The following is a 13264-nucleotide window of genomic DNA, read 5'->3' as shown; positions in this document are numbered from 1 at the left end:
CAAACAGCACAAGGATCTTGCGAAACCGGGAACATCTTTAATGAGAAAAAGAAATAATTTTCTATGTTGACTCTCAAATTCGATGCTCCTCTTAGATTTTCCCTCCTTATAGATGTGGTGGGTAGCCCATCTTTACCTTAAAAGATAACACACCTGAGGGGGGAGCTCAGTGAGCCCCTCTGGTGTCCAGAGATGATGAGAGATGGAAACAAAAGGGTTGGGAAGTTGAAGAGAGGGATAGCAAATGGCAACAGTGACCTGTGGGGTGACTGCCTTTCCTAGGTGCGTGCACTACACCTCAAATACACTAGGTACTTAAGATGGGTGCCTTTTTAGTCTTCAGAACCACCCTGTAAGGTAGATATAATTACCCATTTTTCTGAAGAATAGATTGAGGTTCAGAGAAATTCACTGAATTGTTTGAAGATCTCACATTTAGGATGTTTTGAGAGCCAAAATTCTAAGTCCTTTACATCACAGCTGCTTTTCTATGACAAAGGAGAACTATTTCCTGCAGGTTCTCCTCTTAACAACCTACCTAGTAGTATAAAATGACAGATAACCCATAGAAAATCTCTCTTGGGTAATTCTATGAAAAAAAAGGCTAGATACTTGAAATCATAACCTGATAACAAATAGCTGTAATAGACCTTGCCACTAAGATTATGTGTTGTCGTCAGGTGCTTGAGGGTAGGCTGTTGCTCACACCTGGGGACTGCTCAACCTGCACAGTTGTGCTTGGTGGCCCCATTTTGGAAGAAAAGAGCTGCACATGCCACGGCTAACTATATATTGGTGATGTTTTCTTTGGATCATCACTAAGTCCTTGCTTGGAAGAGTTTATCTCAAAGCTACATGCCCAGGCAGGAGTGAGAGCATGAACATGAATGTTCTTTCTATTGTAACAGTCAGACACTTCCCACTTTGCCACTCAGATTAAGATACTGGACAGCTCTTTTAAAAGACTGTTCTGAGGCATATAGTTGTTATTCCCTACTACTAGTACCACCCAAACTCAATTATTTGTGCAGGTCAAAAAAAATGAATGTATCACTAATTAAATCCTCTGCCAGAAAAGATCCTTTCGCCATTCTTTCCCAGGCTTGTTTTGAACACTGTTCCCAGTTGGAGGAGGAACTGTCACAAGAGAGCAAATTTCTGCATAAGCACTTGACAGTGCTGCCACATTTCATGATCTTCCAGGGGAAGTGGCTTAGAACAATTTCTGCATAATAGTTATTACTTCTTCAGACAATGCCTTGTCTCTAGAACTGACAGAAACTATTTCACTATTTTAAATAACCTTCACGATCGATCTGTTGGAATCGGATCGTATTTCATAAATATCTACTGGTCGGGACAGCTGCAATTACGATGTGCCATTTAGTTGGGCCGGCCTTGACCTCGGATGGCTGGAATATATTTTAGCGTTTCATGGCTGAGCTGAGGTAAGTGAAGAGTGAGGGACCTTGATTTTATGAACACATACCAGATAAAGGACAATTTGTGAGATCTTGCTGGTTAAAGAACAGCCTTTTAGGGAAATATGTGGTCATAAATGGTTCAACAGGGTGAGTTCCTTCTATTAACCTTGAGATTGAGCTCTATGTATTAGGAAATCAGCTAAGAGGCCTACAGAATACACACTTAAGGATACTGGGTGAGTTCGGTTCCTGTATTAATAATGGTACTTGGGCATTAATGGGCATATACGTCCTACTCTATTTTTCTCATTTATTTTCTAAATAGTTAAGTTTTTTTTTTAATAAAGCTTTATTTTATTTAATTAAAATGGTTTCTTAGTGTGAGATGTTCCAATTAAACATTAGTGTCTTTTTTCAAGTTATAATTAGTATATTACAATGTCTGTGCTTACTGATATATTTTTATTTCACAAACTGTAATACAGTAAAGATTTGCAAAGAAGAGTTTTTTATCCAAGGAGATCATACAGGCAATTGTACCTTTGACCCAATTCCTCCTGGCCCTTCAGAGCCTTGGTGACCCAACCTGGACACACTGTGAAGTTAATCTTGACTTGCAAGCAGGGAGCAGGAAAATCATTTTGTTTTTCAACCAGTTTAATTTTTTATGCCTTTAGCACTAATGGCTTCACTTGTCACATTTGCTTTTTAAATTTTGCCATTGTTGTTTTAAATTAGCAAAGCAGGACTCCTTAATTAATAGAAACTCCTCTGAATGTAGTTAAGTATTTGAGTCACAGCATTAAACAGCTTTGGGACACACACAAATCAATATATAATTTTTAAATGCCCTTTCAGGTTTTGTGACCGGTAGTAGATTCTTTAAGAAAAACAGAATACTTCTACTTTAATAACTTACATTCTATCTTGCAGTCAAACGGAATTTCTCATTTCAAACAATACCACCCTTTCACCTAAATTCATTTTTCAAATCTGCTTTACCATAAACTTAAAATGTGGATGGTTATTTTCTAAATATTTCCACAGTGACTAAAACTCATATAATTCTTATGTAGTTGTTTTTAAATTATTGCAAAATAACTTAATTTATTATTTCCCCCTGGAACTTTCATAGAATGTGGTACCATCTCTGGCTGTATAGTGATAAGACATTATCATACTGTTGAAAAAAAGACAGTACTCAGTAGGCTATGATGACCCTCCATCAGCCTGTAACCTGTCCTATCTCCAAAGATGGCACGTGTATGTAGAAGAAACTGGGATGACTGCCGGAAGACTACCCAGGTAGTACCTGTACACCCACCCCTCCCATTCCCAGGACCTTAGAGTCAGTTTCATGTAAATTTACAAGAACATAGAAACAAAGGCTTTGCCTACTCAAATAAGTATGGGGAAAAATGTCAAATTCAGAAAAAAAAATCACGTATTTTGAAAGGAATATATAATGTGTCAAAACATGAATTTTGTTTTGGAATTTTTAGTTAAGCAATAGGTTGATCACACTGATTTGTGGCTTTCTGGCAGCTTTAATCATGAAGAAAATAGGACCTAAATGATAAGGACCGATATGCTTGGATGGGAAAATGGACCAAGATCATACCCTGAAAGATGACCTCTTTAACTATATCATTAAGAAATATGGAGTCTTTTAACATGAAGCTGCACACTAAATTTTGAAAGCTAGAGTTATTACTTCTCATGATGATGCTCTTATAAAATTGTATTATTCAATTAAAAAATATTTTATCAAGTATCTATGATTAACTCAGAACTATGATAAACCTAAAATATTTTATAGGAAAAGATGACTAGGGAACCTGTAATAAAATTATTATAGAACCATTGGAATTGGACTTCTAGTGCAATAAGCCATACTCATACACCATGGTTGCTTATGTGAAAATAATATGGGGGACTTACATATTGGTATTGGCAGTTGATGTCAGCCATTCACCAGCTAAACCAATGATATCCAGTCCAGTGGAGAGCTGGTTGAAAAATCGAGGATGACCTAGAGAGGTGAGTAACAGGCAAGCATCAAGGCAAACCCAGATTTTTGAAGCTATCTTCAAAGCAGAATGTCCACTCCATTAGGCCACAATGATGGGACCTCCATCCCAATGGTCTAATAGGACTGCCCAAGAATATTGGAGAAGGAAGGGCAGGTTGACCCACCCTACACCAACCTTTAGCATTGAGGGTGTCCCCCTCCCCACTTGTATGTTTCTACAGCATAATACTTTGAAATTAAAAACAAAATCCAATGTTATAAAACAAATAATCTGGTATCTTTTTTTATTGATTTCCATATGAACTCCTCTGTTGTATTTATTTTTTAAATTATAGATCAGGATATGGTGATCCTGATTTTCTCCATAATGTTTCCAGTTTTAATTTAACATCTCAAGGAGTTAATCCCCAAGTCAAGGTTTATTGATGGAGGAGGAGAGGCTGCAGGCCTCAGAGTGGGTTGGTGGCTCTGTGGACCAAACCAAGCCCAGGGAAAGTGCCAGCCCTGAGGCTGATGCGGAGGGCCTGCCATCACTCTCTGGGTCTCCGTGTCAGTCAAATGCAACATCAAGCATTGGTGTGCCCTGCCCATGTATGATAAGGTGGCTGACAAGCTAAATTTATTGCTGAGATGACCTGGCATCTGCTCTGTGAAACAGGGGCAGACACAGCCTCATTCACTCGCTGAGTTGTTGGTAGAATAATTGTTATTATTATGTAACTCTAAGCCCTTTCAATCTACTCTATGCTTTATCAGTCTTTGTTCTCAGCAAATTCAGGGTTATTGCCAAGTTTTGGCCAACTTGGCGTTCACAGAAGACTCAACCTCACATTAGCCGCCTTGGCTTGACTGTCATGAAGGAGTCAACGCAATAGATTATCTAGGGGTGTGTGACAGAGAACTGGTGTTAGAAAGATATGCTGACTGCTGTGTTTCCAGTGGAAATTGCTTTTGCCTCTGAAAAAAACTGTCAGAGAGCTGATGTTTGAATGTTCCTGATCTCAGTCTCCTCTCTGAGGAAGTCTGTCTTTCTCTACATATGATGGGAACTCATTCAGAACACCTGGCTGATGATTTCTTCTATCAGAATATACCAATCCCTGCACCTCAAGAGTTGCCCAGAAATAATACTGATCTTTAGAAAAAATAAAAGAAGCATAAACAGTAGCTTAGTGTAAGCACAAGGCCAGATTCCAGACATTCATATAGATGACTCAAATAGCTTAGTTTGTTCACTCTACTCTGCTCATTGCCAATAAAATCTATGAGATCTCCTACAACATGACTAATTTTCTTGAAATCTGTTTACTATTATATATGCAATACCCATTTGAAAACTTTCAATAACATTGTTTTAAGAAAATCATAAATAAATGCAATCACTATTTGACAATGTATCAAAACCAGGCTGCATGGCAGAGGCAAAAGATGGACAAAGATAGACTGACATAGATACCCTCAAACAAAAGTCAAACAGATCTCATTGTCTATTAAAATATAAAGGACAAAGTCCCCCCTTACTTTTCTTATTTTTTTCTTATGGCTTCAGCCTAATACCCCAAATCTTATACCAGAATTTCTACCAAGTAACAAAATGACCTAGTTTCAATTTCAACTCTCTATAGTCAATGAAAATAGTAACAGATGACACATGTGGTACTGAGCAGCACATGGCTTAGAGTCAGGTAGAGGGAGAAAGAAATTTTTTTTAAGTTTTTGAATAAACTTCAAAAAAAAAAAAAAAAGAGCGAGAGACATGGAGAAGGAAAACTCTTGATTAAGAGACTATTAAGCAACCGCAATGTGGGGGACTCATTTGGATTGTGACTCAAGCCATAACAAAATAAAACATTTATGACATTTCTGAGACAACTGGAAATTTGAACACTGACAATTTGATATTAAGGAACTATAAATTTTGTGTTTTTTTCAGATGTACCAATGATAGTGTATTTTTTAAAGAGTCCTTGAGGGTGAAGAATATTTATGATTGAAATAATATTATATTGGAGATCTGCTTCCATATAATGTAGAAGAGAGGGAAGCAGGTGGGGGGACAGGTGCAGCAAAATTGGCAAGAGCTGATAACAGTTGAAGCTCGGCGTTGAGTGTATGGGATTCATTCTACTATTTTACTCCTGTACAAGCTTAAAATTTTGATGATAAAAAGGAAAATAAGGAAGCTGGCATATCTACTGTGACTGAGGGCTGACTGCTGTCTAAGTTCATGGAGAATCTATATACACTGGTTCCTTTGTCAGAAGTCTTTGTTAGTTTTTAAGGAAATTTCCAAATGCTATCATCATCCCTCCACAGACTGTACCCAGATCAGTAGGTTTTCATACTAAAACCCGATTCATTATTTTTGCTGAGCATTAATACCATTAAAAGGTTTTTTTCCACCATGTGGAATACATGTGGGTTTACTCTGTTCCTCCAGTAACTACATCTAAACTACAGACCAGTAACCAGGAACTGTGTTTTCACGTGGGCAGCAACAGTACACTTTGCCAGGGTCAACATGCAAAGATGCAGGTTTCACAATGCCTGAAGATTACGAACTCTGTAAATGCAATTATTTGCTTCCAGAAGCTGCTTTGAAGAACAGGGATGAATGTCTGCAGGCTAAATATCTAAGTGCATTTACACACTGTGCTCTAAGAGTCCATGCTTCTCTCACCATGTGATACTTCAGCTTTGTAGGCAATATGGGTTGCTTTTATGACAAATCCATGTTTGTTTTTTTTTGTAGGGCAACAGTATTCTGAGCTTTAATGATAAAACTACATGGTCTCATCTCTCTGAGAACTGACAAAATAAAAAATACTGGACCAAAGCTAGTTAAGCTAAAGCACACATGGAGAATTCTCTTTTTTCCCCCCAGTAAATAACACTACTTGATCTCCATCAGAACAGGTTAGCCATCAGATGTAGGTGAGTTACAAGATGAGATGTAACTAAATTGATGAGAATGCTTTTCTTTCAAAATCCAACACAGGCTTTGTAAGATAATTGTGCCTTGTCCATCCTGCAGTTATTCAAGGAAGCCACACTTATTTCAGTGGTGTTGGCAGACCTCAAAAGCTGTTTGGGATTCCTTATTTAAAAATGTCTTTTTGGCTAGCCTCATTATTTCATTATAACACTTGTTTTTGACATCCAATAGCCTTGCTCAGCTCTATTACCACAATCTCCCCTGTCATATTACCAAATGACTAGGAAGAGTGAGTGGGATAATAAAGGAGGGAGAAAGCAAAAAGCACAAGGGGCTCCTGGTCATGGCCTCAGGGCCTCCCCTGTGGTGACAACTATGCCATGGCCTGCCAATTTCTGCAGATCAGTCTACCCTAGAGCTCAGGAAAGCCAGGTTGCAGTGGGGAAAGACAGCAGGGAGATCGAAAAAAAAAACAACAACAAAAACAACCCACCTCTTATCCCTAGGCTTAGAAAGAGCCAGACAGAGATCCCCAAAGTCCTTGAACTTGAGGCAATTGGAAAGTAACCTCTTTGGCCAGGATTGCTGAGTAGAGAGGGTTCCTATAACATGACAGGGAGGCAAGAGGGCATTCTCCAGAGCAATCCCCCCCATTGGAGATATGATTTGGTACCTCAGTGTGTCTAAACTCCAGAGGACGGAATAGAATGAAAAGGGTGTGGACGTGTGTAACTTTTGGGCCTCACCAATAGCAGGTTTTGTGGGTTGAATTGTGTCCTGTAAAAGATAGGTTCAAGTGTTCATCTGAGTAACTTTATTTGGAAACAGGGTCTTTGCAGACGTATTCAAGCTAAGATGAGGCCATACTGGATAAGGACTGGCCCTAATCCAAAGAAGAGACGGATTTGGGCACACATGTGGAAAATGTCATATGAAAGTGAAGACAAAGATTGGAGTGATGCATCTACAAGCCAAGGAAAGCCAAGGAATTCCTGCCACCACCAGAAGCTGTGAGAGGCAAGGATGGACCCTTCCCAGGAGGCTTCAGAGAAAGCGTGGCCCTGCAGACACCTTGATTTTGAACTTCTAGCCTCCAGGACTGTGAGAGAATACATTTCTGTTGTTTTCAGTCACCCAGTTTGTGGTAATTTGTATAGCAGCCCTAGGAAGCTAATATAGAAAGGGAAGGAAATGGGCCCAATTCTCCCCAGTTTCAGGGACAGGCAAGGGTAGGATTTATCCGAATGAAGGAGATATGAAAATGGAAGAGAGAAAAGAAGTAGTGATGGGTCATTCTGCTCTCTTTAGGTTGTGAACAACCTAAAACCAAGAATGAAAACTCTTTATACAGACTTGACATGGCACCATGGAGCTGTATCTTTAAAATCTATTTTTACAACAATAAATGATGACGGGTTTTTGCCTGGGTTGGGCCTTCCCCCAGATGCCACTGCCTCTGCTTGGCCTGTGGTCAAGGAGCGCTCTGCTGCCTTCCCTTAACAGGGCTTGTGTTTCTCCTTCAACATGACTTTGCCATCCTCACAACTGGCAAAGGTCCGACATGGGGCAAGGTTGCCACTGCATGTCCACTTGGCTCTCACCCTTACCTGTGCGGACCCCATATTTCAAAGTGTCTCTGCAGTCAACCAGGATCTGCTCCAGGGACTCGGGGTGGTCAGAGAGTTCCAGGTTGAAGCCCTCCATGCCTTCCAGCAGCTGGTGGGGGTGATGAAAGTCCAGCACCTTGGTGGAGCGATCAAACGTCTTGCGGACATAGTTGAGGAGTATGTCCACCACCTCCAGTAAGAATTGCACAGTTTGCTCCTCCCCATTCTTAGCTGGAAGCAGATCTGAAGGGGGGAATAGCCAATGAGTGGTTATAACATGACTCCTACCTGGATTTCTTCGGCTTAGAAATCCCCAATAGCCATAATATCTTTATAGGCCTAATTTTCTTTCAGGAAACGTATGCACGTTGAGAATCTGATGTACCATCTCCCCAGAAAAATGCACGTATGCATATGCATGGCAGCTTTGCATATATTGCATACATAGAAAGTTGTTTCTAATAGTTAGGCTGCTCAGAAATGATCATTAAAAAAGTGCTTTGATGAAGTGAGCCAGAAGGAGAAAGAAAAATACCATATGATACCACTTATATGTGGAATCTAAAAGACACAAAAGAACTTATTTACAAAACAGAAGCAGACTCTCATAGATACAGAAAACAAACTTATGGTTACCAGGGCAGGAAGTGGGTGGGAAGGGATAAATTAGGAATTTGAGATTTGTAGGTACTAACTACTATATATAAAATAGATAAACAAGTTCATACTGTGTAGCACAGGGAACTATGTTCAATATCTTGTAGTAACCTAATATGAAAATGAATATACATATGCATATGTATGACTGAAGTATTATGCTGTACACCAGAATTTGACACAGCATTGTAAGCTGACTATACTTCAATAAAAAAAAAAGTGCTTCAAGAATCCATGAGTAGCCTGTCAATGCTGTTGTCCATTTGCAGGCTGACAGGGTACCTGTGAGGCATGTGATGGACAGGGCTTCTGTCTTGCCTCCCCCAATTCCAGGTGAGTGCCTCTACATCTGGTTCAGGTACTGGGCTTTTGGTTTGATGTTATGATGTGCTTGATCTGCTGCTGGTGGAGGGTAAGGCCTCTGTGAGTAGAGGCTGAGGTCCCCCTAAAGAGGATGGTTCTTTATGGTGTCTTTAGACAGAAAACTAGAACCAGAAGATGGGGCTCAGGAAGGTGGGAGAGGGAGCTCCTGCCTCTCTCTTGACCTTATCCTTTTGGGCTTGGACTTTGGGATGCCTGGAGGGGACTTTGGGTTCCAGCCTCTGTTAGGCAGAATCAGGCTTGGGGAGGAAAGCTGTAGGGGGCCCCAAAATGAAGTTGTAAGCCATTACTCAAAAACAGACTGTCTGTATAGGAGGCTCTGTGTCTATTTCTTGGATTATCTCTCCAAGGTTTAGTGAGTCTTGTTGACTGTTCTGGTCTGGCCTCCATGACTTATGGGGAGTTCATGGGAAGGAGTGGGGGTGGGTTTACCTTTGAGCTGGTTGGGAAAGCCCGGGAAAGCACTGCCTGAGACCACGTTGCAGGGGCAGCAGTAATGAGTGAAAGATTTCCAAAAAGAAATCGAGTTTTAGGATAGTGCTTTGTTATGAAGCCCAGTTACACAGCTTCCCACAGGGTGATTCTGTGGTGGTTGTTGCCACCACCTTGGAGGATAAATGTTAACGGATCATTGGATTTTTTTCTATGAAAGTTCTTTGGATTCTGAGATGCTATGAATCTATGTTTGTCTTTGCAAGTGTCTTTAGAGTTGACTGTTCTGATTGCCCTCATTCAGCTCTCAAATGTTGGAGACATGGGAAGTAAGGAAGGAGGGAGTATATTCTATTCAAATATGGGAAAAGCAGTTTTGTGATGGTTCAAAGAGAGTAATGATATTTTTGGTCAAAGAAGCAAAATTTCAGGAAAAAGTCAAGAAATTCAAATAAGGAACCTACTGGATAGGGATGGGGCTGGGGCTGGGGACTACCTCGAGCAAACAGGTTGGAGAAGTCGGTCTCTGTGCGCCGGAAGCGGCCATCCCTGTCGCTGTTTTCACAGGAAAGCAGGTTCTTGGAGGACTGCCTCTCCTTGAAGGCACTCACAAGCCTACTCTTCTCTTCCAGGCTGTTGGTCCTCTGTAAGAAGCCTGTAGCACAAGAAGCTGGGTCAGAGGGAGTGCACCAAACTCCCATCCTTGGAGGGTCAGCTGCTGGCCCAGGTCAGCTCTCCAAACAGGGTTCTCGCATCTCCTGAGAAGCCACTGAGTGTCTGTTTTATATACAAGGGCTCTGGCACTGCTCGCCTTCAGGCGGGGAGGGGGCAGTGCCAAGTGTCATCAGTGGCACAGACCCAGTCATGCAAGAGAGAAAAACAGTAAGCGAAGCCCATTCTCCTCTCTGAACATGACAGTGAATGCAGAATTAAGTCAATTGGACAGCTTCCACTCCAGTAACCAGCCCCAGGATGGGGTTTTAAGGGAAGGGACGCAAAACGGAGAGGATGCTGCCAGCACTGGGTTTATGGGCTGTGCAACCAGAGGGAGGAGGGGGTGAGGACCAGCAGAGGGAGGGAGGGAGTGAGGACCAGCACTGAGGACTGGGGAAGTTTCTTTCCTTGGGCACCACATAAATGCTACCAGGGTTGAATGTAAGTTTAATTTTTCGGACCCAAACCTAAAGTGCGGTTTTCCCTATACCACCCTTTCTCCTTGAATAAAGGTATTGGGGAAAGAGACAAGAAAGCCTAAAATTTTATGTGTGGTGACATTTAATTCTAGAAATACTGATTGAGCACCTACTGTGGAAAAGGACTTTGCTAAGCATTTAGGATGGGGCAGATGAAGATAAATGAGACTGATCCCCTCTTCTCTGGGAGCTTATAGCTTGGTAGATGGTGACCAACAACATAGTGAAGCTAGAAAGCCATCCAAGAACTCCACGGAGTTGACCTCTGAGCCCAGAGTAGGCTTTAAAGCACCTCCACTCTGGCCCTCAGAAGGAGTGGAAATCTCTCCAGCTTGAGACGAGCTGCAAACACCACCAGCAGCAAACCCAAAAGGGCTGGAGACTGCCAACTAGGAGTACATTCCCTGCCTCAGTTCCTCCACCCACCCGTCCCCTCTGGACCCACTCCTTCCCTCAGCATCTTCTCCAATTCAGCCTTGATCTTAGCCTGAAATGCAACACCCTGAAAAAAAAGAAAGTTCTAAACTCCTCAGTGACCCTAAAGCTGTCTTTGTAGATGCCAAGGTCCTTGGGGAGTCATGCACATCACAAGGCAGGCTTGGAGGAAAGTCCCAGAGGTTGGAGGAGAGACAAGTTAATCTGGGGAATTTGGCTTTACTTCCCCAGGATTGCAGTTCAGTGGTGAGGGGTGGAGGAAGGAGGGCTGCAGGGGAAGACTGCGGCGATTAGAATCCTCCCACACACACAGGAGCAGGGTCTATTTTTGGAGGGAAGAATAGGAAGGCAGAGACATCAGGCCTTTCATTGTTCCCAGCACCTTTTAAACTTACCACAAAAGCCCTAAAGGATATCAGGAGGGGGACATAATAGAGCTCCATACTTGGATATAAAGATTGGGGTGGTCTATCCTCTCCCTCGCCTCTTCTCCTACATTCTGAATTCCTCCTCCAAATCCCCAGAGTCCAAAACCAGGAGTCTGCACTCATTAACCAGAGGGATGGATGCAGGATTCCCTGGCTCCTGAGTGAGATTGCTCCCCTGTGCCCAGAACAGGGAGCTGTGGAATGCTGCCACACTAAAAAGATCAAATCCATGTGCTCTGATGGAGGTGAGGTCCTGCCTAGCTGAATGCCTGCTCTTTCGATCTCTGATCTCTGGTAGGCTTGGACTCACTTCTGGCAAAGTTTTAAGTCTCTCTGCCTTGAAAGCCCTTAGCAACTCCTTTCCTCTGAGAAAGGACTTCCATTTGGGCTTTGGATATTAATCTCCAAAGGAGGTTTTGACACAGGCGTTCCCAGAGGTGTCCTGATAGGAACGGAAATGACAATTATGACACAACTTTAAACCTGAATCCCATTCCTGGACACACTTCCTGAAATGCTCTAGGAATCAGTGTTTTTACATCTTGTAATTGTCTTATGAATAACATACTTACATTAAATTATAATTTGTGTTAAAAACCATTAATTAGCTAATATAAACACTAAATGGATATTATTATTGGAATAACTTTTTCAGAAGGTATCTGTTTTCCAAAATATTGGGAGCCTCAATAAAAGGGAAATGACCCAGTCCTCTCTGGGCTCTGAGAGGCTCTGGAAGGAATTGGATGCTTCACCCAAGGATGATGGGATAGTGGATGATACTGAGGTCTGTACTTTGACAACTTCCCTGGCAAACAAGGGGTCCTGGAAACAGAGGTCCCTGAGACTGAAGCTGATTGTACTCCCTTCTGGCTCTTCATCTCAGCTATGAGGACCTGGTTTAAGCCTGTGATTAACTGGGAACTTAGCTCAACATTCTTAGGAGGCAAAGAGGCAAGCAGAGGAGAGCTGAAGCCTCAGTTGGCTTTGGTCAAGTTGTAGCCCTGACTAGCTTCCAGGGATGAATAGGAGGCAAGGCCGTCATGACTTAACCTCTGGGCCAAGGGAGGATCCTGCTGCTGGTTCCTCACTGCTGCCCCCAACTTAAAGGCCTAATCAGACCAGTGAGTGGCCGTAAGTGTGAAGAACTGGAGAGCACCAGCTCAAGCCAGTTGTTTCCAAGTGAGGCTTGGAGCTGTGCCTGGTGTAAGGGCACATGCCCAAGGGGGCAAGTGAGGACCGAAGTGCAACCCCCCTGCTCTGGCTCACCAAGCTGTAGGATGGAGTTGCATCTCCCTAGAGGAAGGGGCTATTTGCCTGATTTTTCTGGGCTAAAAGTACCCTGCCAGATCTCCTCTCCCCAAACCTTTTTTTTTTTTTTAAACTTCACAAGAAGCCATAGATATAGAGTATTTGAAGTCTTTCTCTGTTAAAAAGTTGGCAACTGATACAAAATTAAACACACACATACAAACACATACACACACTGCCTAGGCTAAATAAAACTGCTCAAGGGCTGTAACTGGCAGCCAGTTTGGGACCTCTGCATAAAAAAGTGACTGAGGCCAAAGGACACACTGGGAAGTTAGCAGAGCCCAGAGACAGAACTGAGGGCTCCCTACATCTCTTCTATTTAGGTCATGCCATCATGCCTGTAGCCATCCCATTCTACCTCTTGGCAAGACCCTGGGTTTCTTCTGGCCGACTGCTCTCCCAGGGGATTCTGCTCCCAGAGCAAAG

General features: G+C 42.3%; 1 protein-coding gene across 2 annotated transcripts in view; it reads right to left on the bottom strand.

Annotated features, from left to right (window-relative positions):
* The window catches only part of GAD1 (glutamate decarboxylase 1), a 38843-nt gene that overhangs the window by 17881 nt on the left and 7698 nt on the right, over nt 1–13264 (bottom strand). For both annotated transcript variants that reach the window (XM_074363874.1, XM_074363875.1), the window contains exons 4-6: nt 9965–10123; nt 7999–8241; nt 3366–3456 (exon numbers count right to left, since the gene is read on the bottom strand). In XM_074363874.1, coding sequence (XP_074219975.1) covers nt 3366–3456; nt 7999–8241; nt 9965–10123 — 493 coding nt within the window. The remainder of the gene's footprint in view (nt 1–3365; nt 3457–7998; nt 8242–9964; nt 10124–13264) is intronic.

The sequence above is a fragment of the Camelus bactrianus genome, chromosome 5 (genome assembly GCF_048773025.1).
Source record: "Camelus bactrianus isolate YW-2024 breed Bactrian camel chromosome 5, ASM4877302v1, whole genome shotgun sequence".
In the NCBI taxonomy this organism is placed as follows: domain Eukaryota; kingdom Metazoa; phylum Chordata; class Mammalia; order Artiodactyla; family Camelidae; genus Camelus; species Camelus bactrianus.
Note: the sequence above shows the minus strand (reverse complement) of the source record. Positions and strands in the feature narration are given on the sequence as shown.